The 26956-nt window shown below is 47.1% G+C and overlaps 1 protein-coding gene across 1 annotated transcript in view; it reads right to left on the bottom strand.

The window, feature by feature from the left end:
• IQCE (IQ motif containing E) overlaps window positions 1-26956 on the bottom strand; it is a 37340-nt gene that overhangs the window by 8971 nt on the left and 1413 nt on the right. The window contains exons 2-15 of the mRNA XM_053364520.1: window positions 24778-24825; window positions 23675-23717; window positions 23109-23249; window positions 22519-22653; window positions 21941-22011; window positions 20582-20695; window positions 19690-19740; window positions 18237-18307; window positions 16961-17033; window positions 16348-16397; window positions 9539-9690; window positions 2905-2960; window positions 1767-1948; window positions 546-648 (exon numbers count right to left, since the gene is read on the bottom strand). Of these exons, the coding sequence (XP_053220495.1) occupies window positions 546-648; window positions 1767-1948; window positions 2905-2960; window positions 9539-9690; window positions 16348-16397; window positions 16961-17033; window positions 18237-18307; window positions 19690-19740; window positions 20582-20695; window positions 21941-22011; window positions 22519-22653; window positions 23109-23249; window positions 23675-23717; window positions 24778-24825 (1290 nt within the window). The remainder of the gene's footprint in view (window positions 1-545; window positions 649-1766; window positions 1949-2904; window positions 2961-9538; window positions 9691-16347; window positions 16398-16960; window positions 17034-18236; window positions 18308-19689; window positions 19741-20581; window positions 20696-21940; window positions 22012-22518; window positions 22654-23108; window positions 23250-23674; window positions 23718-24777; window positions 24826-26956) is intronic.

Below are 26956 nucleotides of genomic sequence, written 5' to 3' on the forward strand. Positions count from 1 at the left end.
GAGGAAGAATGTGGCAAAGAACTGGTAAGCGGAGAAGAGAAAGAAAGGATTGGGACAATGAGAGAGTTAGTGGGGGAGAAGAGGAAGGAGTAGATGGAGAGAAAGAGAGAATAACTGCCAATTCCAAGCACTGTGAGAGCCAAGGCAAAAAGATGGCGTTGCCTTTCAGTACAGAGGACTTTCCTGCTATTAACAAATCAGTGAAGGAACAAGTGAGGACAGAGATTTCCCAGCCAAGTTACCAGCAATTAAGTGTTCTGTCTCCACTCACATCCCCAAGCTACACATTTCCTCCAAGCCAGCCTTAGCTATTAGGAGGTCATACATCATTCTCCTTTAGCCACCTAGAGTAAGAATATAAAAGGCTCCCCCCGCCTTTCTTTCATACCCATAAACATAAAATCCAATACTTGGCTGGAGGAAGGGTTTAGAAGGGATGCAATCTCTGAAATCCATGCCAAGCAGCCTGCACAGAAGTTTCAACAGAAGTCAATTAATATTAGGTGACCTGCTGTACCAAACATATTGAACTGTGGTTTTTTTACCTGGTTGGGAGGTTCTGTGGCATCAATTCCAGCCAGCCTACAGTTTGCTTCTTGGCTTCCCTCCAGTTCTCCCACCTTCTCTGTCAGCTTCTGGATTTCTTCCCTGCAGAAGTACAAAACAAATCATTTGCACAGAGTTTCCAGTTCCACAGAACTCTGAAACCTGCAGGCGCCTCTACAGCGCACACAATGCAAGGAGTTGTTTGGGGTGTCTACTTTTGGAGGGGGCACCAAGAAAGTAGCACGTGCAACATCATGAATGGATCCTGAGGCACACCACTTGGATCTTGTGAATCTTCCAGTGCAGCAGGAGATTGGGGAAGGTTGGAGTAACTTGCAGAAGGACCCCTGAAACAAAACTAGGCAGGGCAACTAACCTAGCCACAAACCTCTAACTCGCCAGCAGAGTCTTGCAAGAAAGAAGATGGGGGTAACAGCTCAACAACCTCAGGGATTTGCCAAAAAATTGACAACAAAAGGACATGGTGCTAACAGGTCAACAGCCTTGACTGTGCCGAAATGGGAACATTTTGCCAGCTCTGCTGATAGCGCTTCTGGGCCAGAGTCAATTTGCTATGAAGTCATGCTCTTGCACAACTCCTGCTAAGTCTCTTTTGCAACTCCTACTGGGTCCGACTCTAGAGGGTCACAGGCTCCACCAACTTGTCAAGGTTGTGGAGGAGGAACGACAATCATCCTGTGAGTAAGGAAGGCACGTCTGGCGCCACTTTTGTTTTACTTCTGGCACCAGATCAAGACATGGTCGTTCTTGCAGGCGTTCATGATTCATTGATTGTGCAGATGAGAATGGTAATAAGAAACCCACTTTTGTCGTTGTGTGGTTTTTAGCATTATCTGCTCTGCATAACAATGAAATTGTTGTTTATAACCTGCATTTGTGTACCCTGCTCCTGAGAGCAATATGATATACTGTATAGGGCAGGCTACAAAGATTTTTAAATAAACAAACACACTTACAACTTCAGCTTTTTGCTAGCAAATCTGGCTTTTGCACATATTTGCTGTAAGGAAAGCAGCATTCTTAGGGCCTGGATTTTTTTAAAGCACTTTTAAATTTTAACTGGGGAAAATGGCCAAATTAAAAATGCAGAAAGATTCTTGCATAGAGCACCAAAAGATATTCACATACATATGACTGTACCACCCAAGATTGCAACCAAAGGCAGCTGTGCTGTTTCTGGCGATACCTAGAGACTTAACTCTTTAGCAGCCAGTTGGTTCTGAAGGACGTCCTTTTGGCCTTTCAGCTTGTTCACTAGTCTGCGAAGACGCTCACGTTCTTCTGGAGGGTCACCTTCCTCAGCAGCTGACTGACCCAATTGGGTGAGCAACGATGAAGTGCTAGTTTCTGAAAGCCTGCCATTCTGCATCTCATCCATTTTCTGGAAATATGGAAAGGGAAAAGAGTGAGGCACATTATAGCAGTCTACTGATCTAGGGGCACACAAAACCCTGTCCTGGTGTGCAGAAATCATCTGTGGTCGTAGAACATTCAACCAGTGGCAAACACCAGCTCAACCCTCCAGAACAGCCATTTTCAACCTTAGGTCCCCAGGTACTGTTGGACTACAACTCCCACTGGCCATGCTTGGCAAGGAATGATGGGAGTTGTAGTCCAACAACATCTGGGGACCCAAGGTTGATAAAGGCTGCTCTAGAGAGTCAAGCAGTTTCCGAGGCTAAGAGAGGGTTGACCACTGAAGCTGCTTATAAGCTAGACTCTCCTCTCAAATCATCATCACCATAAGCACTTCCTACAAAGAAGGTTTGTGATTTTGGAACTAATCCAAGTGCTTACTCTGCACCAGGGGGATGGGAAATATCCAGGCCTTTCCAACCAGCCCTGGAGACTCTTCTCAAATCGTGCCCCATCATCTCAGGCCACCTCCCACACCAGCCCTATACTATGCCCTCCTTTGCCTGGCTGGGGATGTGTGAGGATGCCTCTTGATTGCCTGGATGGAAAATGCTTCTCTCTCGCTTTTTGCGTAGCTGAAGTGTAGGTAAAAGATGCATCTCTTGCTGTGGCCACCTCTGCACCTGGCCAGGTTCACTGCTGGCATGCGGCTCCCCAGGAGGTTGTGCAAAAGGGGATCCTCAGCCTTGTCCTACATAGTCTAGTCACCGAAGATGCCCAGTGACCCCCGAACAACTGCTCGGTAATGGTAATGCTCACATCCTAAAAATATGCCAATTAGCATCTCTCTCTCACACACAAACACCTATATAAGCAAGTTCCTTGGGTCTAGTCTCTTTGCAAATGGACCAAGGGGTTCAGCAACTGCAACCGTTTCTTTCCCAGCAGCGCTAAGATAGCGATTGGGCTCCCATCACTCACTTTCTCCAGCCTTGAAATCCGCCGAACCAGCCTCTGTCTGCTCCACTCAGTGTAATCTGGAGGAAAGTTAACAAGGTTTTCAAAGTGGAAGTCAGATTGCGAGAGACACAAATCCCTGAAAGGAGAGGCCCACAGAGCTGCAGGGCATCCGAGAGACGCTATTTATAAAAGCCGGAGCAGCAGATTAATCTTGAGATGTTTTGACATCCAATCAAGCTGCCTCTTGTTGGCTGAAGCTCAGGTGGGGCAAGGGAGCGACATGCCCCCTGTCCAAAAATGGACAAAATACCAGATAGTGTATTGGCAGCTATTAAGGCAGCCGTCTCTGGTAGTGCATCCGCTTTGGCAGGAAATAGTTAAGCAGGCTTTTGAGATGGGAGAAGAAAAGCAAGGCATCAGCCTGCACTGAGGGTTGGGTAGGGGCCAAAGGAGCGTGTGGCTCTTCTGCTCACTTCCTTTGGCTAGTGCTAGAGGCGGCAGCCCATGAAACTGCTTTTGTCTGCTCCCTGGTTGCCCTGATCATTTCAGGCTCCACAAAAGCTTGTTTTCCTATGTTCCTGTTTGGACTCCCATCCACCCTACGTAAGAACAGTCCGGTCAATTATGCTCCAATTTGCTCAGAGCTGTAAGCAGCCATCAGGGGGTTGGACTCGATGGCCCTTGTGGTCTATTCCAACTCTATGATTCTATGATTCTAGGACAAAGCCAAGAACAGAAAGCCAGAAGTCGATGCTGAAGGATATGACTTCTTCAGTGTAAAGTGTGTGGGGATGGTGAGGGGAGAGACTCCATCAGGCAAGGCCTCCTTCCACCTGCCTTGCTCCACCCTCCGGCCCTAGGAGTCCTCATAAGGGAGCTGTTCCTGGAGGAAGAACTGTGAGGGGAGAGACTCCATCAGGCAAGGCCTCCTTCCACCTGCCTTGCTCCACCCTCCGGCCCTAGGAGTCCTCATAAGGGAGCTGTTCTTGGAGGAAGAACTGTGAGGGGAGAGACTCCATCAGGCAAGGCCTCCTTCCACCTGCCTTGCCCCACCCTCCGGCCCTAGGAGTCCTCATAAGGGAGCTGTTCTTGGAGGAAGAACTGTGAGGGGAGAGACTCCATCAGGCAAGGCCTCCTTCCACCTGCCTTGCTCCACCATCCGGCCCTAGGAGTCCTCATAAGGGAGCTGTTCTTGGAGGAAGAACTGTGAGGGGAGAGACTCCATCAGGCAAGGCCTCCTTCCACCTGCCTTGCCCCACCCTCCGGCCCTAGGAGTCCTCATAAGGGAGCTGTTCTTGGAGGAAGAACTGTGAGGGGAGAGACTCCATCAGGCAAGGCCTCCTTCCACCTGCCTTGCTCCACCATCCGGCCCTAGGAGTCCTCATAAGGGAGCTGTTCCTGGAGGAAGAAGTGTGAGGGGAGAGACCCCATCAGGCAAGGCCTCCTTCCACCTGCCTTGCTCCACCCTCCGGCCCTAGGAGTCCTCATAAGGGAGCTGTTCCTGGAGGAAGAACTGTGAGGGGAGAGACTCCATCAGGCAAGGCCTCCTTCCACCTGCCTTGCCCCACCCTCCGGCCCTAGGAGTCCTCATAAGGGAGCTGTTCCTGGAGGAAGAACTGTGAGGGGAGAGACTCCATCAGGCAAGGCCTCCTTCCACCTGCCTTGCCCCACCCTCCGGCCCTAGGAGTCCTCATAAGGGAGCTGTTCCTGGAGGAAGAACTGTGAGGGGAGAGACTCCATCAGGCAAGGCCTCCTTCCACCTGCCTTGCCCCACCCTCCGGCCCTAGGAGTCCTCATAAGGGAGCTGTTCCTGGAGGAAGAACTGTGAGGGGAGAGACTCCATCAGGCAAGGCCTCCTTCCACCTGCCTTGCTCCACCCTCCGGCCCTAGGAGTCCTCATAAGGGAGCTGTTCCTGGAGGAAGAACTGTGAGGGGAGAGACTCCATCAGGCAAGGCCTCCTTCCACCTGCCTTGCTCCACCCTCCGGCCCTAGGAGTCCTCATAAGGGAGCTGGTCCTGGAGGAAGAACTGTGAGGGTAGAGACTCCATCAGGCACGGCCTCCTTCCACCTGCCTTGCTCCACCCTCCGGCCCTAGGAGTCCTCATAAGGGAGCTGTTCCTGGAGGAAGAAGTGTGAGGGGAGAGACCCCATCAGGCAAGGCCTCCTTCCACCTGCCTTGCCCCACCCTCCGGCCCTAGGAGTCCTCATAAGGGAGCTGTTCCTGGAGGAAGAAGTGTGAGGGGAGAGACCCCATCAGGCAAGGCCTCCTTCCACCTGCCTTGCTCCACCCTCCGGCCCTAGGAGTCCTCATAAGGGAGCTGGTCCTGGAGGAAGAACTGTGAGGGGAGAGACTCCATCAGGCAAGGCCTCCTTCCACCTGCCTTGCCCCACCCTCCGGCCCTAGGAGTCCTCATAAGGGAGCTGTTCCTGGAGGAAGAACTGTGAGGGGAGAGACTCCATCAGGCAAGGCCTCCTTCCACCTGCCTTGCTCCACCCTCCGGCCCTAGGAGTCCTCATAAGGGAGCTGTTCCTGGAGGAAGAACTGTGAGGGGAGAGACTCCATCAGGCAAGGCCTCCTTCCACCTGCCTTGCTCCACCCTCCGGCCCTAGGAGTCCTCATAAGGGAGCTGTTCCTGGAGGAAGAACTGTGAGGGGAGAGACTCCATTAGGCAAGGCCTCCTTCCACCTGCCTTGCCCCACCCTCCGGCCCTAGGAGTCCTCATAAGGGAGCTGTTCCTGGAGGAAGAACTGTGAGGGGAGAGACTCCATCAGGCAAGGCCTCCTTCCACCTGCCTTGCCCCACCCTCCGGCCCTAGGAGTCCTCATAAGGGAGCTGTTCCTGGAGGAAGAACTGTGAGGGGAGAGACTCCATCAGACAAGGCCTCCTTCCACCTGCCTTGCTCCACCCTCCGGCCCTAGGAGTCCTCATAAGGGAGCTGTTCCTGGAGGAAGAACTGTGAGGGGAGAGACTCCATCAGGCAAGGCCTCCTTCCACCTGCCTTGCTCCACCCTCCGGCCCTAGGAGTCCTCATAAGGGAGCTGTTCCTGGAGGAAGAACTGTGAGGGGAGAGACTCCATCAGGCAAGGCCTCCTTCCACCTGCCTTGCCCCACCCTCCGGCCCTAGGAGTCCTCATAAGGGAGCTGTTCCTGGAGGAAGAACTGTGAGGGGAGAGACTCCATCAGGCAAGGCCTCCTTCCACCTGCCTTGCCCCACCCTCCGGCCCTAGGAGTCCTCATAAGGGAGCTGTTCCTGGAGGAAGAACTGTGAGGGGAGAGACTCCATCAGGCAAGGCCTCCTTCCACCTGCCTTGCCCCACCCTCCGGCCCTAGGAGTCCTCATAAGGGAGCTGTTCCTGGAGGAAGAACTGTGAGGGGAGAGACTCCATCAGGCAAGGCCTCCTTCCACCTGCCTTGCCCCACCCTCCGGCCCTAGGAGTCCTCATAAGGGAGCTGTTCCTGGAGGAAGAACTGTGAGGGGAGAGACTCCATCAGACAAGGCCTCCTTCCACCTGCCTTGCTCCACCCTCCGGCCCTAGGAGTCCTCATAAGGGAGCTGTTCCTGGAGGAAGAACTGTGAGGGGAGAGACTCCATCAGGCAAGGCCTCCTTCCACCTGCCTTGCTCCACCCTCCGGCCCTAGGAGTCCTCATAAGGGAGCTGTTCCTGGAGGAAGAACTGTGAGGGGAGAGACTCCATCAGGCAAGGCCTCCTTCCACCTGCCTTGCTCCACCCTCCGGCCCTAGGAGTCCTCATAAGGGAGCTGTTCCTGGAGGAAGAACTGTGAGGGGAGAGACTCCATCAGGCAAGGCCTCCTTCCACCTGCCTTGCCCCACCCTCCGGCCCTAGGAGTCCTCATAAGGGAGCTGTTCCTGGAGGAAGAACTGTGAGGGTAGAGACTCCATCAGGCAAGGCCTCCTTCCACCTGCCTTGCTCCACCCTCCGGCCCTAGGAGTCCTCATAAGGGAGCTGTTCCTGGAGGAAGAAGTGTGAGGGGAGAGACCCCATCAGGCAAGGCCTCCTTCCACCTGCCTTGCTCCACCATCCGGCCCTAGGAGTCCTCATAAGGGAGCTGTTCCTGGAGGAAGAACTGTGAGGGGAGAGACTCCATCAGGCAAGGCCTCCTTCCACCTGCCTTGCTCCACCCTCCGGCCCTAGGAGTCCTCATAAGGGAGCTGTTCCTGGAGGAAGAACTGTGAGGGGAGAGACTCCATCAGGCAAGGCCTCCTTCCACCTGCCTTGCCCCACCCTCCGGCCCTAGGAGTCCTCATAAGGGAGCTGTTCCTGGAGGAAGAACTGTGAGGGTAGAGACTCCATCAGGCAAGGCCTCCTTCCACCTGCCTTGCCCCACCCTCCGGCCCTAGGAGTCCTCATAAGGGAGCTGTTCCTGGAGGAAGAACTGTGAGGGGAGAGACTCCATCAGGCAAGGCCTCCTTCCACCTGCCTTGCCCCACCCTCCGGCCCTAGGAGTCCTCATAAGGGAGCTGTTCCTGGAGGAAGAACTGTGAGGGGAGAGACTCCATCAGGCAAGGCCTCCTTCCACCTGCCTTGCTCCACCCTCTGCTTCTCAATGTGTATTGTATTGTTTTATGTACTGTGGCTTGCCGTTGTTTTATTGATTATAGTTTAGATATTATTATGACTGTTGAGTGGACTTGTGTTTAACTTTTATATGTTGATATTATTATTTTATACTATTCTAATGATTGTTGAATGTTACTTTTTTGATGGAGGTTGCCTATTTTAAAGTTACGTTTTATTATCACATTTTTGTATTGCATTAGATTGTTATAAGATGTACATTTTTTGTCTCTTTAGCTTGTAAACCACCTTGAGTATTGTGAGATAGAAAGGCGGTATACAAATCAAAAATGATGATGATGACAGAGGTCTATGAGATACTGCCTGGCATAGAAAGAGGGGGCCCTGAGAAGTTTTTCTCCCTCGTAACGCTGTAACCCAGGGCCATCCCATAAAACGGAATGCTGGAAGATTCAGGACAGGCGAAAGGAAAGTGCTTCTTCACACAGCGCATAGTTTAACCAAGGAATTTGCTCCCTCAAGAGGTAGTGATGGCTGCCAACTTGGATGGCTTTAAAAGAGGATTAGGCAAATTCCTTGGGGATAATGCTGTCAACGGCTACTAGCCACAATGGCAAGGTTTTACTTCCACTGGCACAGGCAGGATGCCACTGAATGCCTGTTACTGGAATTGACAGATAGGGAGAGTGTGGCTGCTGCCCCCAGGGCCTGCTTGGCCGTTTCCAATAGGCATCTGGTTGGCCGCTGGACTAGATGGTCCTTTGCCCTGTCCCAGCAGCCAAGCTTTTAAGGACATAGGTAAAGGGTTCCCTGAAAGTTAAGTCCAGTCGCAAACGACTCTGGGGTTGCGGTGCTCATCTCACTTTACAGGCCGAGGGAGCCGGCGCTTGTCCGCTCTGCAGATAGTTTTTCTGGGCCATGTGGCCAGCAGGACTAAGCTGCTTCTGGCGCAATGGAACACTGACACCAGAGCAGTGCACAGAAACGCCGTTTACCTCCCCGCTGGAGCAGTACCTGTTTATCTACTTGCACTGGTATGCTTTCAAACTGCTAGGTTGGCAGGAGCTGGGACCGAGCAATGGGAGCTCACCCCGTCATGGGGATTTGAACCGCCGACCTTTTGATCAGGAAGCCCAAGGCTCAGTGGTTTAGACCACAGCACCACCCGCGTCCCTTAAGGGCATAACCAGGAGTCAAATAAGGAAAACGCACCAGAGCCAGGAAAACTGGAAGTACCCAGGTAAAGTCTGAGTCCAAACAGAGCCTTTTTTTGCTCTTTCTCCCTAAAAGTCTACTTGAAAGACCGTATTCCCTTGTACGAACCTGCCCAGGCTCTGAGACCTTCCCACCACCCTCACAGGCATGTTTGGTGGGGATGCAGGATTTGGCCTTCTTGCTGGCTGCTCCCAGATTCTTGAACTCCTTCCCTAGAGAAGCTAGAGTGGCTCCCTCCCTGCTGACCTTCGGCCAGCAGGGGAAGATCTTTCTTGTTCCAAGAGGCTTTTTGGCAACTGACTGCTTTTAATGAAAGGGATGGTGCTGTGTTGTTATTACTGTAATGATCTGTATGTTTTCAACAGCTCTTTTAATATATTTATGTAGTTTTAATTCTATCAATGTTTAATTGTTTTTGAATGATTTCTTTTCTCTGTGTTGTTAGTGGTTCTTGTAAGCTGCCTTGAGTCCCGTAAGGGAAAAGGCAGGATAATAGTAGTAGTAGTAGTAGTAGTAGTAATAATAATAATAATAATAATATAATAATAATAATAATTAATAATAATTAATAATAATAATAATAATAATAATGGTAATATATGTCATAATAGCCAGTCTGGACAGACAGGCCGGTACCAGACAACACTTGACCTAACCCTCCAGACTACAGTCCTGGTGGCTCATCACACAAGTCAGCCATGCCAAAGAGCTGAGCGGCTCCCAGTTTTAGCCACAGCAGCTCATGACAGATTCTCCCTGGGGGTTGGGAGATTTCGCATGCCCAGACGCTTCCACTTGCAGGGACCTGGGCGGGGGCCACCGCATGAGGACCACAGCACTGCAACCCACTCCTCTTTTACACAACAGAATCAAAACAGCTGGTATTCTTGAGAAACTTACTCTTTGCTCTGCCGGAGGCAGGGGAGCTGCTCATTGCGTGCTCTAGGTCTGCTTTCAGCTTCCGGTTCTCATCCTGCAGCTCTTTGATGCTCCTAGATAACTGCAGGATGGCAGCGTTGAGGACCTTCTGCTGTTTGCTCTCCGGAGGGGACCTGCATGTGGAAATGGGGGGAAGGGAACAGCTGTAGCCAAGACTGAAAATGCAGGGGGGGGGAGCATCTAACTAGACTTGGGATCAACAAGCTGACTTGACTCTTGGATGGGATGTATGCACAAGCAACAGTGCAGCAGCACAGCGACCAATGGCAAACATGCCCCCCTGATTATTTTCACACCAAGGAGACTTGAGCACCAGTGCAGGGAAGCATACAGAATACTGGATTCAGTATACAGTGTACAGGATCAAATCCACACCAAGCCATCCAATTTTCAGGGTGGCATTGGGCCAGTTATGCTCTATCAGGTCATTACAATATTTTTACTCATTTTATTTATTGATTTATTAAATTTGCATCCCTTTCCCCCCCCACAAAGGATTAGCTCCAAGTGCTATGCCTTGTGTTCCTTAGAGGAAAAGACAGTCTACTTATGCATTTATTTTATTGTTGGGGAGCTGTCACTGATAGGACATTAACAACAACAACAACAACCAGCGACTCAGGCAGGAGCTCGTGCTATCAGGAAGCTGTTTAGATTCAGGAAAATCAGTAGAACGCAGGACAAGGCAGCATTCAGGGACATGCTTCTATCGTGCACCTTAAATCATACATCACAAAGTCAGCCCTTTAATGGCCTGGTGCCCCTATACCTGCTTTATGGCATGCAGAACTATCCAGGGAAAAATAAATCCTTGCTTTTGACCAACCTGGTGCCCTCAAGATGTTTTGGACTAGATGGCTGTGCCAGCTGGGGCTGCTGCAGCTTGTAATCCAACAACATCTGGAGGGCACCAGGTTGGCAAAGGTTGCTCAGCTTATTTAATAATGGGGAACCAATGGGATGCATCACAACAGGTGAGGTTGGGAGGTGGTTCATCCAAAACTTTTGCCCCTTGCAAGGAAAAATGGCCTCTGAGTTAAGTAGCTTTCTGCTTGCAGATAAGAGTTACTTGTCTCCTGCTGCTGTGTCTCATATTGAGAATAGACTTTAAAACACTTTGTATGTGCAGAATATCGTTTAATGATAAAATTATACTGTTTCCAGATTGGGGCTTCCAGCTCACGAGGACACCGTAAATTTCATTTTAAATATGTGTATCAGAATTGGATGGGGGATGGGGAAAGCCAGGATACTGAAGGCTGAGAAGGGAAAGTCCTTTCTCTGGAGGTTGCCCTTGATGAAATCATCAGGAACTGCTCACCTCAAAAGTGATATGCAACACAAGCCAAAGAAATGAAAAAGTGTAATGGCTTCAACTTAAAACTGAGCCCAAGCAACAGCTGTATCAACAAATGTGCTGCTGAGCTCAGATGAATCCTGAATCTCTTTCGGACAACTTAAAGTCAAAATCCTTTTGCGGACGCCACCTCATAGCTGTCTATACCTCTGCTTGTGATTTTAATTTTTGCAGCACCCAGCGCTCTCCTGCTCTCTCAAGGCCATTTCTCCCTTCCTGCTCCTCATGCTTGGAACAGCCTCCCAGAATACTGTACCTCCTTCTTCCTTCAAACTGTCCCTCAAAATGCCACCTTTCGCCCCCAATTCCTTTGGAAATAAACAACAACTCTGGTCCTCACACTAGGAATAAATATTTGTAACTGTAGCAATAAGAGATTTCAACATGTTGGGGGGAATAATCATGTTAGCCTCTTTCAGCAGGAACAACCAAAAGTCTTGCAGCACCTTAAAGACCAAAGCATCTATTATGCCATGAAAAGCTTCCATTCACTTCACGGGATGCCGGATGGAAGTCCACGAAAGCCTTATGCTCCAAGACTCTGTTGAAATAGCTGAATGTCCTTCCCCTCTTTACTCCAGATTCCATTTCCCTCCCAAGTCAAATTGTAGAGGTTAAATTCATTGGGGCAGGAGCCTGTCCTCTTGTACTGTGCAAAGCGCAGCACACATTGCTGGTAACAAGGGGCAATATAGTGCAGTGGTGAGAGTGCTGGACTACGGCCTAGGAGCCCAGGGTTCAGCTATGAAGCAAACTGGGTGATCTTGGGCTAATCACAATATCTCTCTGCCCAACATACTTCACAGGGTTATGAGAATAACATGGGGAGGGGGAGAGCTATGTGCAGCTCCTAGGAGAAAAAGTGTATATAAATGTCATATTATTATTACACAGTTCTTAATCCCCCCTTGTTCCAACAAAGCGTGGGAGCATAGGTGGGTGCAGCTGATGAATCTATTATTTACACCTGAGATAAGGACGCTGGTCCTAAAAGCCTCTCCCTTTCAGAAGTCCAGTCTGGAATCCCCACCCTTGGAGCTTTTCAATGGTCTTACTGTGATTTCAGTCAAGTTAGTGGCATTCAAGACACAGAATAACGTTAATCTTACTAGACGTCTTCCCCACGCTACCTTGAGCTCCACAATCCTCCGGTCTTCCTCGCATTGCACAGACCTCTCTCTCTCTCTCTCTCTTGCCTCTTCCTTCAGAACTTCCAACATTTTCTTCCTCCTTTGGATCTTTCACCTGATGTCTATAGTATCTGGGCAACTTTTAGAGTTAAGAGTCTTTTTTTTCTAGGAATAGGAAGTCCTGCTAGCATTCACCTCCAATCGGGCTCCCCAAACACTCAAGTTACAGAAGCACTCCTATTTACCAAGGGCTCAGGGTTTGAAAAAGGAACAACAACAAAATAAGTGCTTATTCTACTTTCAGAACTATCTCCATTTCTCTTTCTTTCTCTGTTTCTGCATGTGGGTGTTAAGTCCTCTTCTCAAGACTGGGTTGCTTTGTTCTGCATTATTGTTCTCCCTTATTGCAAGAAGCAAAGCTACAGGGAACCAGGCAGAGGGCCTTCTCGGTAGTGGCACCCGCCCTGTGGAACGCCCTCCCATCAGATGTCAAAGAGATAAACAACTACCTGACATTTAGAAGACATCTGAAGGCAGCCCTGTTCAGGGAAGTTTTTAATGTGTGACATTTTAATGTATTGTTAATCTTTGTTGGAAGCCGCCCAGAGTGGCTGGAGAAATCCAGCCAGATGCGCAGGGGTACAAATAAATTATTATTACTATTATTATTAATTCACAATACCCATTACAAATGAGGCTGTCTTATCATGGGCCAGATTATCTGTCTATCACAGGGGTAGGCAGCCTAAGGCCCGCAGGCCGGATATGGTCTTCTCAATCCAGCCTGTGGACGGTCCAGGAATCAGTGTGTTTTTACATGAGTAGAATGTGTCCTTTTATTTAAAATGCATCTCTGGGTTATTTGTGGGGCATAGGAATTCGTTCATTCCCCCCCCCAAAAAAATATGTAGTCCGGCCCCCCACATGGTCTGAGGGACGGTGGACCAGCCCACGGCTGAAAAAGGTTGCTGACCCCTGGTCCATCCAGTAAGAACACAACACAACACAACACCTGGATCAGACGGAAAGCCGGTCTAGTCCTGCATCACGTTCCCACAGGGGAACCAGATGAGCAGGATAGCATTTTTCTGCTCATATCCTCCAGCAACTGGAATTCAGAACTGGAGATGCCTTGCCTCCAGTACTGAAGACGACACAGCCTTATGACTTATAGCTATTTGTCTAATCCTCTTTCAAAGCTATTCAGGTTGACAGCCATCACTACATGGCAGCAAATTCCACTGCTTAACTATGCACCGTGGGCAATCATAAAATCAGAGAATTATATGGCGTTGGAAGGGACCCTGGAATATGCAGCTGCCCCATATGAGGATTGAACCTAGTAGTGTCTACTCGGACGGGCAGCAGCTTGGAAGGGTTTCCTTCTCCAGCACCTGCTGTCTGAGCCCTTGTACTGTACGTGGAGAAGCCAGGGACTGGATCCAGGAGACATTTTGCATGCAAACTTGTAGTCTTATCACTAGGTTGTAGTCCCTTCTGGGTTAACCTAAAGTTCTGCATGCTGAATGCAGACTAAAAATCACCGCTAGATACTTCAGTTTGATTGAAGTGACAGCCACTGATTTGCCCCCTTCAGGGAAGCTGGGATTGAGGCAGGACATGGAGTTTGTATGTATGTGTCAGTATACATACAACTTGGGAGTTTGTATGTATATGTCAGCATGTGTATTTGCAAGTGCTCAAGGTGAGATGAGAGGGAAGCGCAGAGAAGTGATGCATGTATGTGTAGCGGGGAGATTATGAAAAGATGGTAAGTGGATTTAGGTGGGGGAAACTGCAACCCGCTAGACTGAACCAAAGGTGTGGTAGAAATGTGGCATTTGTGGAAGAATCACATAACATGGATTTGGGAACCTTCATTCAGTGGAAAAAAGGATAAATGCTATTTTCACCACATTTATACAGAAGCGTTCCCTTAATCTACCCTCTTTTGCAATGTGCTTCGGATCTGGGTGCAGGATGTGCACCCCCGACCCCCAGATCAACTAACCTGGGATATTCCCAAACTTCTCGGCACAGATTAAACCGGTACCTACTTGCTTAGAGGCTTGTTGCAAGCATGGCATGTTTTTAATAATATTTAACTATCCTAAGGGTAGAGGGAGGAATAATTGTCCAGGACTTGAGACTCTGCCCCAAACGCTGGAGGTGCTGCCCATGTCCTAGAGCAGGGGCAGTGAATCAGAGGACCTCCAGATGTTGTTGGACTACAATTCCCATCATCCCTTGCTATTGGCCATGCTGCCTGGGGCTGATGGGAGCTGGGAGCCACAGGTTCCCCATGCTGGTCCTAGGGCTTCAATTGTTTCCAAGACATGGGTAGATTAAAATTTCCTGTATGTTTCCAATCTTTTCTCTTTTCGTAAGCATGTGGACTGGAAACATGTATTTATTTTTAACCAATGAAAAATGAGAACCTCAAGTTTCCACATCAATACTTATAATTAAGCCTGCAGAATACATAGAGAGCCCTGACTGTGGGATTATTTTTTGTTGGAAGGTATGTAATTTCCATGACACATTCACCTGAGAACACTTAAATGACTAGATGACTACACAGAATCCTATCAATTTCTAAAGGCAGCCTTCTTTGGGGTCAGGATGAGGGATTATTTGCTTAAATTAAAGGCTATCTCAGAATTCTGCTTCACTGCTTTTGATTGTTTTCAAATGGTTTACAACTTGATCCTGCTATGAAATATATTTTCCTGTTCCATAGGAACATGTTCTTAAAATTTAACTTGATAATAATCCAGTGGAAAGGAAGTAGATAATTTCAAAATGGTTTAGCTACAGCCTGAAGTGCTTTCACTGGAGCTTGGAAAATAAGGTGCAGTAAAATCAATAGGGCTTATAGGATCAGGGAGGGTACTGACTTCAGTGCGACTTGAGCATGAATCTTAAAAGTAAATCCTACTTATTTCAGTGTGCCCATTTCTACCTAAGCAGGTATCAAGGCTGCAGCCTTAATTACCTTAAATTCAATTGTTTCATGAGATGGAATGCCAGCCAACCAACTACCGTATTTTTCGTTCTATAGGGCGCACCGGCCCATAGGATGCACCTCATTTTTGGGGGGGGAATGAATAAAAAAAAATTATTCCCCCCCCCCCAGCCGCGGCTGCCGCCCCAAGCCTTGCGAACACTCGCCCGAAGCACGGGGAGCCCTCTGGAGGGCTCCCCGTGCTTCGGGTGACAGGCTGCCGCCCCAAGCCTCGCGCGCCCGTCGGGACCTCCCGCCGGGCGCGCAAGGCTTGCAGACACTCGCCCAAAGCACGGAGAGCCCTCCAGAGGGCTCCCCGTGCTTCGGGTGACCGGCTGCCGCCCCAAGCCTCGCGCGCCCGTCGGGACCTCCCGCCGGGCGCGCAGGGCTTGCGGACACTCGCCGGGGCTGCAGGCTGCTGCCCGCAAGCCTTGTGAGCCCGCGGGAACTCCCGCCGGGCTTGCAAGGCTTGCGGATAGCTTCCTGAAGCCTGGAGAGCGAGAGGGGTCGGTGCACACCGATGCCTCTCGCTCTCCAGGCTTCAGCGAAAGCCTGCATTCGCACCATAGGACGCACACACATTTTCCCTTCATTTTTGGAGGGGAAAAAGTGCGTCCTATGGTGCGAAAAATACGGTAGGTGTTAGCCTTTAAGAGGCCATTGTCTTGACTTAAGAGTAGTTTTCATAATATGAGGATGTGAACCTAAAACTGCAATGCAAAGGTCAGAAACTGCAGTTCTCTGCCTAATTTCACGAGACTCTTGAATTAATTTCAAAAGCCCTCTGCAAGTTCACACCTCTGACAAGAGTAACTTGTTCCTCCCCCCAGCAGCCCATTAAGTGGGAAGAAAGAGTGAGAGACAGCAAAGGGAATGTCAAAAAGAAAGAGAAGGGGCAGCCCCACCCACTATTGACTCTGGCCCCACCCACTTCTGGCTTCTGCTCCACCCCCTATTAGCATACAGCCCTTGGCAGATTACCTCAGAGATAAACTATTCATCAGAAATATGGTTCCCTACCCCTGCTTTACCTGGTGACATACCTTAGTAGGAAATACCTTCAACAAACTTCCTTTTCTCTTTAGTTGGAAATAATGAAACATAGGTGGGACATGAAAGATCCATCGTCGGGGAAAGAAACCCAAAACAACGTCTAAGTGATGAGATGATTTTTTTTAAAGCTCTTAACATCTTCTCGCTTCACCGCTATTAGTGAAGTATAAAAATTAGCGAGCAAAAACTTATACACATGCATACAGCCCCGAAGAAATAAACGTACTTTCGTTGCACGGTCTTCGATTTTGCCAGTAGGGTTTGGAGTCGCTGGATCTGTAAAAGGATGGCTTGCATTAGCAGGGAGACAGAGCAAGGACCAAGGTGCAAAGGAAGCGGCTTCATAAGCATTGGCTACCAAGCTGCATCAGGTGGGCGAAAAGGAGCGAAGGAGAGCAGGAAGATAGGATGGTGACACTCTGGAAACTAAGTAGTTGCACCGTGAAATCAACTAGGGTGCCTTGCAATTCTGCAGAGGGTTCCCAGAGCACAGCTCTGGCATGGTCTGTGGCCATCTAAGTTTGCATCGCCGTATCTGGGTGTGCATACCTCTCGGGTTGCACAATGATTTTCTGGCACCCCTATACATCACAGCCCTAAGAAACTACTTGGGTTGCCCATGTAATGGAGAAGCATTTTCTCCATGGTGAAATTCTGTTGTAAGAAATGCATGAGATCCAGCAGCACGAACAATGGACACATTTACCCATCATCCATTGGGAGGGAAACATGGAGAGCCCATTTGGGACACAGAATCCAAACCTAAGTTGGTTCCATCTTTTTATTGAAATTTTCTAATTATGTTCTCCCCCTTCAGCACGAGCAAAAGAAAAATGTACCTCCTCGTAATAGGTTTGCAGGGCAATTTTCATTTCTTCCACATTAGTGCTTTTCACATCTGTCTGGAGTTTGCTTTTTAGTGATAGAAAACACACATTAGAAAAATAAAAGATGTAGAAACTGGCAGAACAGAAGAAGAGACATAAATTAACCATGAACATTTGTTAACAGCGAAGCCAGCAGGAATTCCTTTTTCGCCCCTTACTGTAAGACAAAATTATCACCAACAGTACTGATCATAACCAAAGTTTCTGATTGCTTTAAGAAGGCTTTTGGAAAATTTCTCTGGGGGGCAGATGCCACCACCAGCTGGCCTGTCATCTCCCTGGTCTAGTCTACTGACTTGCACTAGATTCCCGTAGACAATGTGCGAGGCCACCAGGCCACTCAGGCTGCCCTGAGGAACCAAAGCACATCACACTTGTAAGAGGATGTTCCCATTATTTTCCTAGCAACTGCATTTTCATATAATTCATGGTTGCCAGAAATGGAGCAATCATTCGTGGGGCAATCTATATTTCAGCAGCATCAGAGAAAGTCCACTTGCTCCAGAATAGGATTGCTGTGGCCATAGCATCTGCCTCTGACACATAATGCTTTTGCGATCTCCCTCTGCCCAGCACAATACAATCTTCAACACAAGCGCCACGCTTGGGAACCTTAGCATCGTAAGGACTGCCTCCTCCCCTGTGAATGCTTAGTTCAACAGAGGCCCTGCTCTACAACCCACAAGTGGTTTTGTCTAGCAGGTGTGCAAGCAAGGCCTTCCCACTGGTGGCGTGCGCTGTGAAACCCTTTGCCCTGGAATGCCTAATTGGTCCCCCTTCCCCAGGACGAGATGCTGTTTTTTCAGGATGCTTTGGGCCTGTATGGTAACTATCTGTTTCAGATGGGGGGGAGGCTGGTGTCGCACGCACGTGGTGTCACAAAATCGGGAGGAGCCAAACACGGCGCCAGCACGGCTTCAATGGCTGGTGGCTCCTCCTCTCTGTCTCCTTCAGCTGCTATTGGGGGAGGGATGGCTTCCCCCCAAAATTATGGGGTGAGGCAAAAGAGCTCAGCCCCTAGGAGATGGAGCTCCTGATCTGCTCGGTCCTCTCATGGGCTTCGCTCCTGGTTTAGCTCAATTTTGCTTGCTGGAATTGTCATTTTATGACACCTATGTTTTCAATATGCTTTTGTAACTGATTTATTGCTAGCAACCTTGAACTTCTGCAAGGATGGAAAATCAGGGTGAAAACTATTAAATGAACAAACTGATGGAATTTGGCATACTTAATAGTGTTGTCTTTCTCCTTGCACTGCTGCTCCAGTTTGAGGATCTTCTGCTTCAATCCGTTAAGCATCTATCAAAGAGAAAGCACACAGGGCCTCTCCTGAAGCACACGTTGCCTAAGACATTGTGCGTACACAATTCACCATTTGTCTGCGCTGCCTACAAACCCATGAGAGGCAGGGCAGTCTCAGCAAAAGGCAGGTCAATATAAACCTCCTGAGACAAAGGGATCAACTGAGAATACAACAAAATAAAGGAAAGGAAAACAGAAACCACCTTTCCCTCTTGCTACCAAAGTTCCCAAGCATCCCCTTCTCTAGGTGCTGTGTCTCAGTCTCATTATCTGTTTTCCTGACCTTCGATACAACCTTTATGCGGGTGACCTTTAGTTCTGCTGTTCTTCACTCAACCTTTCCATTCCTCTCTTGCCTCTGCTGCTTTCTTCACCACCTCTCATTGGACGGGTGCCCATTTCCCTCAAGCTTAGCTGTACTAAAATAGAGCTGTTTTCTTCTTGCTTATCAGCCCTTTTTAACCTCACATTGATAATCTGGTTCTCTGTTCTCCTCCTCCCTTTTTTATTTTTTTAAAAAGCCATTCTCTTCCTTTTTCTGCTGATGTCCAGGCTCTTGCCAGGTCTTGTCTTTTCAACCACTTAATACATTTGGCATTTTCTCTTCCCTTTTTACAGACATTACCAACACTTTAATCCACCCTCTTATTATTTTCTGCTCTGATTATTGCAATTCTTCTCTTGTTGGTCTTCCTGTGTCAACTCTTAGGCCACTTCACTTTACCATAACCCACTGCTGCTAGGTTGGTATTTTCTGTTTCAGTCCTATTATTTTGTGCCATTCTCCTTGCTGACTTCCCCTCACTTATTGTATAAGCCTCTTGCATTTACTACTGAGCATCTTAATGGTCCTGCCCCACCTTCTTTCCCTAGATGCTTTTCCTTGGACCCTTTGCTCTGCTACTCTTCTAGTTTTGTCCCCCATTGCCTTCCCTATTCCCCGCCTGTTTCTCTCTGCCTCTCCCCAGGACTCAAATTAGCCTTTCACCTGACACCCACCTCTCTTCCGCCTTAGACCATCCATTCATCCTGGCATATTCTGGCCTCTCCTGCCTATTTACTTGATTTTCCTCTTTAACGTTTCTTGTCTTTATTCTTTGGCTGCAAGCCTAGAGGAAGGTTCTGTGTTCATTTTTGTAGTGTGCTTTGCAATTCAGGGCAATTTAATAAACCGAGTTCTGAATAGCAAGGAGAATCCAGATGCAAGCACATCCACATTAAAAACAAAAGAAAACCTTCTGGCATTTCATGAGCACTTTCACCTTGTGTACTGTAATACACAGTTTAGCCACTTGGTCACTCTACAAACCCAGTATGTTCTGGTCCACCAACAATTCTTAAGCTAGAAAGGAAGATAGGGAAAAGAGAAGGCACAATACCGAGCTGGTATCATTTTTCTGCTCTGTCCGCATCCAGCCAAATTCAGACCACTGTAAAAGCAAGAACATTAATATTATTCACTATTCACAAAGTGTTTCATGAACCCAAGTGCTTTGCACAAGATAAAAAATGAAGATGGACCCTTTTCATAGCAATTCATGTCCTTTTATTGTGATCCTCACACACACAAAAAATTATCCCCAACTTGCAGATTTGAGGGGAGTGGGGTGGCTGAGGCTAAAAATAGAAATTGGTTTGCCAAAGATCATCTAGTGAGATCATAGTAGAGGAAAAATTTGAACCAGGCTCCTTCCTTGGGTCAAAATTCAGCCACCATGCTTCTAGCTCTCACTGACAAACTTTCACTACATTCCTCAAGCTGCCATCCTTCAGATTTTCTGGCTATAAATAGACCAAGGTATTGTCTGAGGGCACTTGATGCAGCTCTCTTTGTGAAGCAAAGCAGGTCTGGTCACTGCCTGGATGAGACACTAGGTGTCTGCTGCCTTGAGTCTGATGGTGAAAGGACAAAAATGTACCCAGAGTTGTGCAACTGGAATCTTTAATTTTGTATTATTATTTTTTACAGAGCACCCATTATATCTTTTTGGGGTGTAAAGTTTATTATTATTATTATTTCATTATATAGTGTATCTAAAACAGTGAGCACCCATTACATCAAGGTGATTTACAACAGTAAAGCAGGTGTTTCTCTCTATCCTACAACAGTACAAATAAAACAAACAAATACTACAGATAGAAAATATTGTGCCTCTCTTGCCCGAGTTAGGAAGTATTTTCCTTGTCCTGTTTAGAAAACCAAGAACGAAGTGAATAGATTCAAACATTCCCCTTAACTGCATTTTTTTCCCCCAGGAGCGCACAACTCACCCTGGAGGGATCCAGCAGCTGTTCAATCTGTTTGTCCTTTCGGTTATTTTCCTCTTCGAGTCGCCGAAGTTTGGTTTTCATCCGATCTGCTTCACTTTTCTGGGCTTGTATTGTCTGTAATGAAGAGGGTTTGTGTGCACTACTTGTGCTGACATAAGAGGAGCGCAGCTGGATCAGGCCCATGGCCCATCTAGTGTAAGGTTACCAGATGTTTTTTCAATGAATCCGGGGACACTTTTCAACTTCAGTAGGAATGATAGGATTTTGTCAGAGGACTGATTTGTAAATCAGGGGACTGTCCCCGGGAAATGGGGACGCCCGGTAACCTTAATCTAGTCCAGCATCCTGTTCTCACAGCAATCTCCCCTCCTGCAGTTTCGAGCCACTGGCATTCGCAGCCACACTGCCTCTGACAGTGGAGCCAGAACATCCATTCTGACAAATTTCTCCTTGCAGCTCCACGGTAAATAAACATCGGTGACATTCTTCCTTTTGCATTTGCTTGTTGTTGTCTTTTTACAAATGCAAAACAGAACTGCCAGCCCCAGATCTCAAAAATCAGAACAGAACAAACTAACGGAGAGAGTAGATGAAGCAATAAAAAAACCCCATAATTCTTCAGCCAGGCTCCCTGTCCTGCGCAGCATCCTTCCCCCATTCCCACAGCTCCATCTCGCTTTCTCCACTGTGCCAGAAGGCCTTCCATGCAACCAGGGAATGGGAAACTGGAGATGATGTGCAAAATGACAGGGCAGTGGAAGTCAGAATATTAGGTCAAGTAATATGGAAGTAGAAGGCAAACAGGAAGGGAAGGTGGTGCAGCCCAAACAGGGGCCCTGGGTGGGAAACCCAGCCAGACATGTGGAGTATAAATAAATTATTATTATTATTATTATTATTATTATTATTATTATTATTATTATCATAATCATTATTATTATTATTATTGGAGCCCAATTACTATCCCCTCCTGGAAATCCTGCCAGCAGCTGTTCAGTTCCTGAGCAGATACTCCCTACAGATTTGCAGAGATTTATTTGCATCCATTAGGGCCAAACTCCCCCACCCCCCATTACAACTGAGAGTCTTCAGAAACTGCATTTTGCAGGATGCAGAGACGGAGGCATCAAGTCAAGACATGCTTGTTTCTTCAGGCCTATGAAAATGGCTGAAGACCTAAGGTGGATTTCCTTTTGACTTTGCTTTTAAAAAACCCCCCACCTACTTCATGTATATTGTCGGTTTTCTGATCTCTGTACTACTGCATGCATTTTATAAAATATTGTGTACCACCCTGGACACCTTTGGGTTGAAAGGTGCAATAGAAAAAAATAAATATGTAGAGTTTGTGATCCATACCTTCTTTAATTCAATTATCTCATCATACATATCTTCTTTTTCTTTGTAGTCTGGAGTTCCAGGGATGTAGCCTGGAAAAGATCATCCCCAAATAAATAAATGGGAGCTGAAAGGAATGGTAGAAATATTCCAAGACTGCAATGACTTCCTGTCCATTATAAAAATCCCAGAAAACAACCGAGACAGTTGATTTTTACAAGTTTAAAAAGATGCACCTGTTGCAAACTCACTGGAGCATTTACCTTTAATTAAAATCGTATACCACTTATATTTGGTATTGCACCTGGACTTATTGTCATTGCAAGTTTACTAAGTATATTTTAGTTGAGATTCCTGCATTCCAGGGGGTTGGACTAGATGACCCTCGGGGTCCCTTCCAACTCTACAATCCTTTGATTCTAAGAATTTATCTATGTCACAAGTTTATTGATGGGCACCGCAGGACCAAAACAGATTTTCCTTGCTTCAGAAGTCCTTGAAAGCACATGAAGGTTTTCTCAAGGTTAAGCTACCCTGAAATGCAACCTGTTCGCCATTACGGATCATCCTAAAGCTGCTGTTCCCTTTTTGTGACTCACCACTGCCGGCAGAGCGAGCGTGTTTTGGCTTCTTCATGCCCAAAGCTTCCTTCAGATACTCTGGTGTGCTGCCAGGAAGAGTGGTCAGCACAGGACCCACGTCAGGGTCCGACTTCGTCTGGTTCATCCAAGCACCTAGTGAAAGGGCAAGGGGAGAACGCAGGAGAGTTGACTGCGCGCATATCTGAATTGCTATAGAAAGACAAAAGCAGCGCAGCTCAGGAGGTGTGAAGGTTGTGAAGTGGCTGCCATGTTAGCAGTGCTGAAAGAGTGGCAAGTCACAGTAACCGGACAAAGCAATGTGTAATCTACATGCGACAAGAACAGAGCTGGCAGAGGTGATGCGTCATCCTATAGCGAAGCAACTGATATTCAAAGGTAACAGAAGAACCCCTAGGTCACTTGGGAGGAGCCCATTGCTAGCTCCTCCCAGAAAGTGGGACAGGGCTGGCAGGAGCGCCTCCCACTTTGGATACTCTTTTTTTTTTTACATTCACGGCATGGGAAAGAGATATATTGCCCTTGTTCCCACATCTCAAAGATTATGCAGTAAGAAGCTTGTAGAAAGAACTGATTTTGCATGTGGATACCTTGCTTGAACGATCCGTGCCACAGCTGCCTTGGTGCTTTAACCAAGGGGATTTCAAAGTGCTTACTGTCTGTGCCCTTCAAGGTTCTCAGAAATCCAGCCTTTTTAGAATGGAAACATGTGCTAGAGGTGTATGGAGACTCTGAGGCAAGAAAAAAAACACACCTGTCAGTGCTACGGATTAAAACTGCAGCAGCAATAAGCTTCTAACATTTCATCTGAGTAAAGCTGCAAAGGATGTATGAACTAATTGCCTTAGAATTACTACTTGGATATAGGAGGCTATTGTTCAGAGTAATGTACATATAATGAGAAGTATGTAAACCACAAGATAATAAAAGGCTGAATTCCTTAGCCAGGTAAAAGCAGCCAGTAATATTTATCTTAAAGCTTATCTTCCTATCTTAAAGCTTTTTTGGAGAGACCATTCAATTCCCTATCCCAGCACTCTCAGACTCCCCTCCCCACTGCACTGAAGCATATTTCATGCTAGAGAACGACAGAGAATCAAATGACGCATTGTCATTAGGTGATTTCAGGGAAAGGGAAAGGTCTAGTCATGCTTACTTGGTGATTTTGGAGGCTTGCGAGATGTTTTCTTCTTCAGTTTCTGAAAGAAATATTTATTTGGCACTGAAATTCACCAATTTCATTGGTTTGGATTCACATGATGGCTACAAACAGTATATTTATTTTCTGAGCAGGGAACAACAGCGCCACTGCCATTATACGTATGTAGAAAGTGGGGTTCTAATTAGCCAGCCAGGTTTACTAAAGTTCCAAAACTTTATCAACAAATCGCTAACCTGAAAGCTGAAATTTTCATCAAAATAAGTCAATAAAATAGGAATAGGGAACTTGCGGCCCTTCAGATGATGCTGGACTCAGGAGTTGTTGTTGTCCAACAACAGCTGAAGCACCACATGCTCCCTCCCAATGCAATAAACAAGACAATATCTTACAATGCTGTATAAGTAAAACATCTAATTTTGTTCCTTGTCCAGGTTTCTCACTTAAACTTCCATATTACAGTAGCATTACTATACACACACACAAACACACACACATACCAGGGATAAAGTACAGCCCACTTATTTTTGTAAAAAAGGCTTACTACCAACAGCTTCTTATATATTAGCAACTACTACTAGAACAATGAATGCTGCAGATTTGGGATTAGTGGAGTGGTCCAGAGAAATACCCAGATGAGTCCAGAATTGTTGCCTGGAAACAAACAGTCACAATAGATGAAACAAATTCACACCTACATGCCTGATATTAAGTTTGCTGCTGGGGAAAAAACCTACCACATTATATAACAGGAGAAAATTTCTTCCAAGGTGTTTTAAAAACTCAAGATCACCTGCATCAATATCACCATGCTGCGCACAAATCAGTCCAAATGGAATATTATGAATACTGTTATGAAACTAACCGTAGTTTGTTTAAAACCAGGATCCCATGATATGACCATGAGGCTAAGTTAAAAATTCAATGAAACTCTGTCAAATGTTTAACTCTAGGTCACGGGGAGGAAGGCGAGTGCCAGCCTGACAATTTGGCTTGCTCTGGGCTCATCCACAGAGCACCTGAGCCTCCATTGTATGAAAGCGCTGTCACTGAAAGGGTATGTAAAGTGTACAGAAAGAGAACATCCTTGTAAAACTCACCGTTTCTGTGTCAGATTCAAACGTCATTGCAGAAAGACTGTCCTCTGCCTGCAGAATAAAAATGCATACCTATAGGACTTTTTTTGCATGCGCACCTGCGGCTTTCTAGATACTGTTGGACTCCAACCCCCACCAGGCCCAGCCAGCATCTCCATGCTCAGGGATTATGGGAGCTGTAGTCCAGCAATGTCTGATAGGCCCTGGGTTCCCTATCTCTGAACTTCTTCATAATGTCCTGGCATCATTCAGAGGCACCAGATTTCAACTCAAATCTGCTTGCATGAATTACCAAGAGAGCTGTTGAAATACATGACACAATGTTATTAGTAAGGCCGGGGCGGGGGTGGTGGTTGGATTTAGTCTCATTTCCCAATATTTTTTTAATTTCCCTTAAAAATAGTGTTGTTCCCCCACCCATTTTTTGCAAATAGGTCACTCTCTATGGAAGTACCTTGCAGTTCATTTCTGCTGCTGCTGCTTTCACCAATCCTTATAAGCCCCACCAGTCTGGTCCTTAGATTAGATCTAGATTTCGCTTTGTGTGAAAGGCAGAATGGGGGGGGGGCTAGGCTGGTATTTACAGCCTGGGTAGCGGGATGAAGAGATAAACTGGCTTCCTGGTGGCTCACTGCAGGCAGACACGGGCCACACAGCGCATCACAGAGTTTTTAATTTCCTGAAGTCACATTCTTCAAGGCATACTGGCAGATTATTTTTTTGCTATCCTTCAGGCATCTGATCTCAGGCTATATCTCCCTATCCAATTTGCCCTGCAATGTTAGTGAGTGATCAGACTGTGAAGGAGGCAAGGACCGCAGAGCTTGAAGGCAGATGGATAACCACCTCCAGGAGAGTGGAGCATAGGCAGAAATTTCTAAGAGCTGGTCTCTCCCGTTACCTGGGAGGAATTAAATGAAAGAGATATAAATCTCAAGAGACAGTGATGGAACAACTTTCAGAAGAAGATTTCAATTGTGCTAATGCTAAGAACAGAAAACACAGCAATCTGCACGTCACAGATAGCTTAGACAGAAGAACTAAGGGTGTGTTTGACTGGTTTAAGCAGCAGATTAATCAACTGAAACTTTAGGCGATGCCTCTATTTTATAGTGGTCAGGAAATTTTAATCCATTATGCCTATGGGGACACTTTACTTCTAATAAACATTACAATAACAATAAAGACTGATTTTGTTCTTTTTGATGGGAGCCACATTTGTCTGAAAAGGAGAAGAAAAAATGCAGTAAATAAACTGTGAGGCTTCACTTTAATTCCAAATCTGGACATAAATGATAAACCACTTAAGGCTGCACTCCTATGCATGCTTACCTGGAACTAAGCCCCACTGAACACACTGGGAATTACTTCTGAGTGAACATGCATAGGACTGAGCTTTCCCTCTAATCTACTCATAGGACATTTGAGGGTAAGGCTTGCACACAATGTTATAAAGATAAAATATGAGATGTTATGACAAAGTTATGGGATATTCCTAAAACAAGCTCATTCTAATTCTTGCACAGGGCTCTGGTAAAAGGCACTGCAATTTAAAGCTAGTCCTCTTATCACATGATAGAAGTGCAAGGACCATATTCCCAGCTGTGTAGAAAAGTGGTTAGAGCAGCCATAGGCAAACACGGCCCTCCAGATGTTTTGGGACTACAACTCCCATCATCCCTAGATAACAGGACCAGTGGTCAGGGATGATGGGAATTGTAGTACCAACATCTGGAGGGCCGAATTTGCCTATGCCTGGTTAGAGTGTCAGGCTAGGCCCTTGGAGACCAGGGTTCAAATCCCCACTTGGTCATGAAGCTCACTGGGTGACCTCTGGACTGGTCACTATCTCTCAGTCTAACTTAACTCACAGGGTCATTGTGGGGATTAAATGAGGAGGGGCAGAACCATGCACACCACCTCGAGCTCCTTGGAGAAAAACGTGGGATATAAGGGCAATAAATAGAAATAAACTCAATGAGAACTGTGGAAAAGACTAAATTCAAGACATCAGGAGGATAGAAGGGGCAGAGAATTGGTGCCTTTGTGTGATCTGGGATCACTGGCACGCACAAGAAGGTATTTGTCATAGAAGATAGGTCTGTCAATAGCTATAGACCATTGCAGTGGGGGGGAAAACTGCTTTATGTACCAGATACTGAGGACAAACAACAGAATAGGG

The sequence above is a fragment of the Podarcis raffonei genome, chromosome 14 (assembly GCF_027172205.1).
Source record: "Podarcis raffonei isolate rPodRaf1 chromosome 14, rPodRaf1.pri, whole genome shotgun sequence".
Classification (NCBI taxonomy): domain Eukaryota; kingdom Metazoa; phylum Chordata; class Lepidosauria; order Squamata; family Lacertidae; genus Podarcis; species Podarcis raffonei.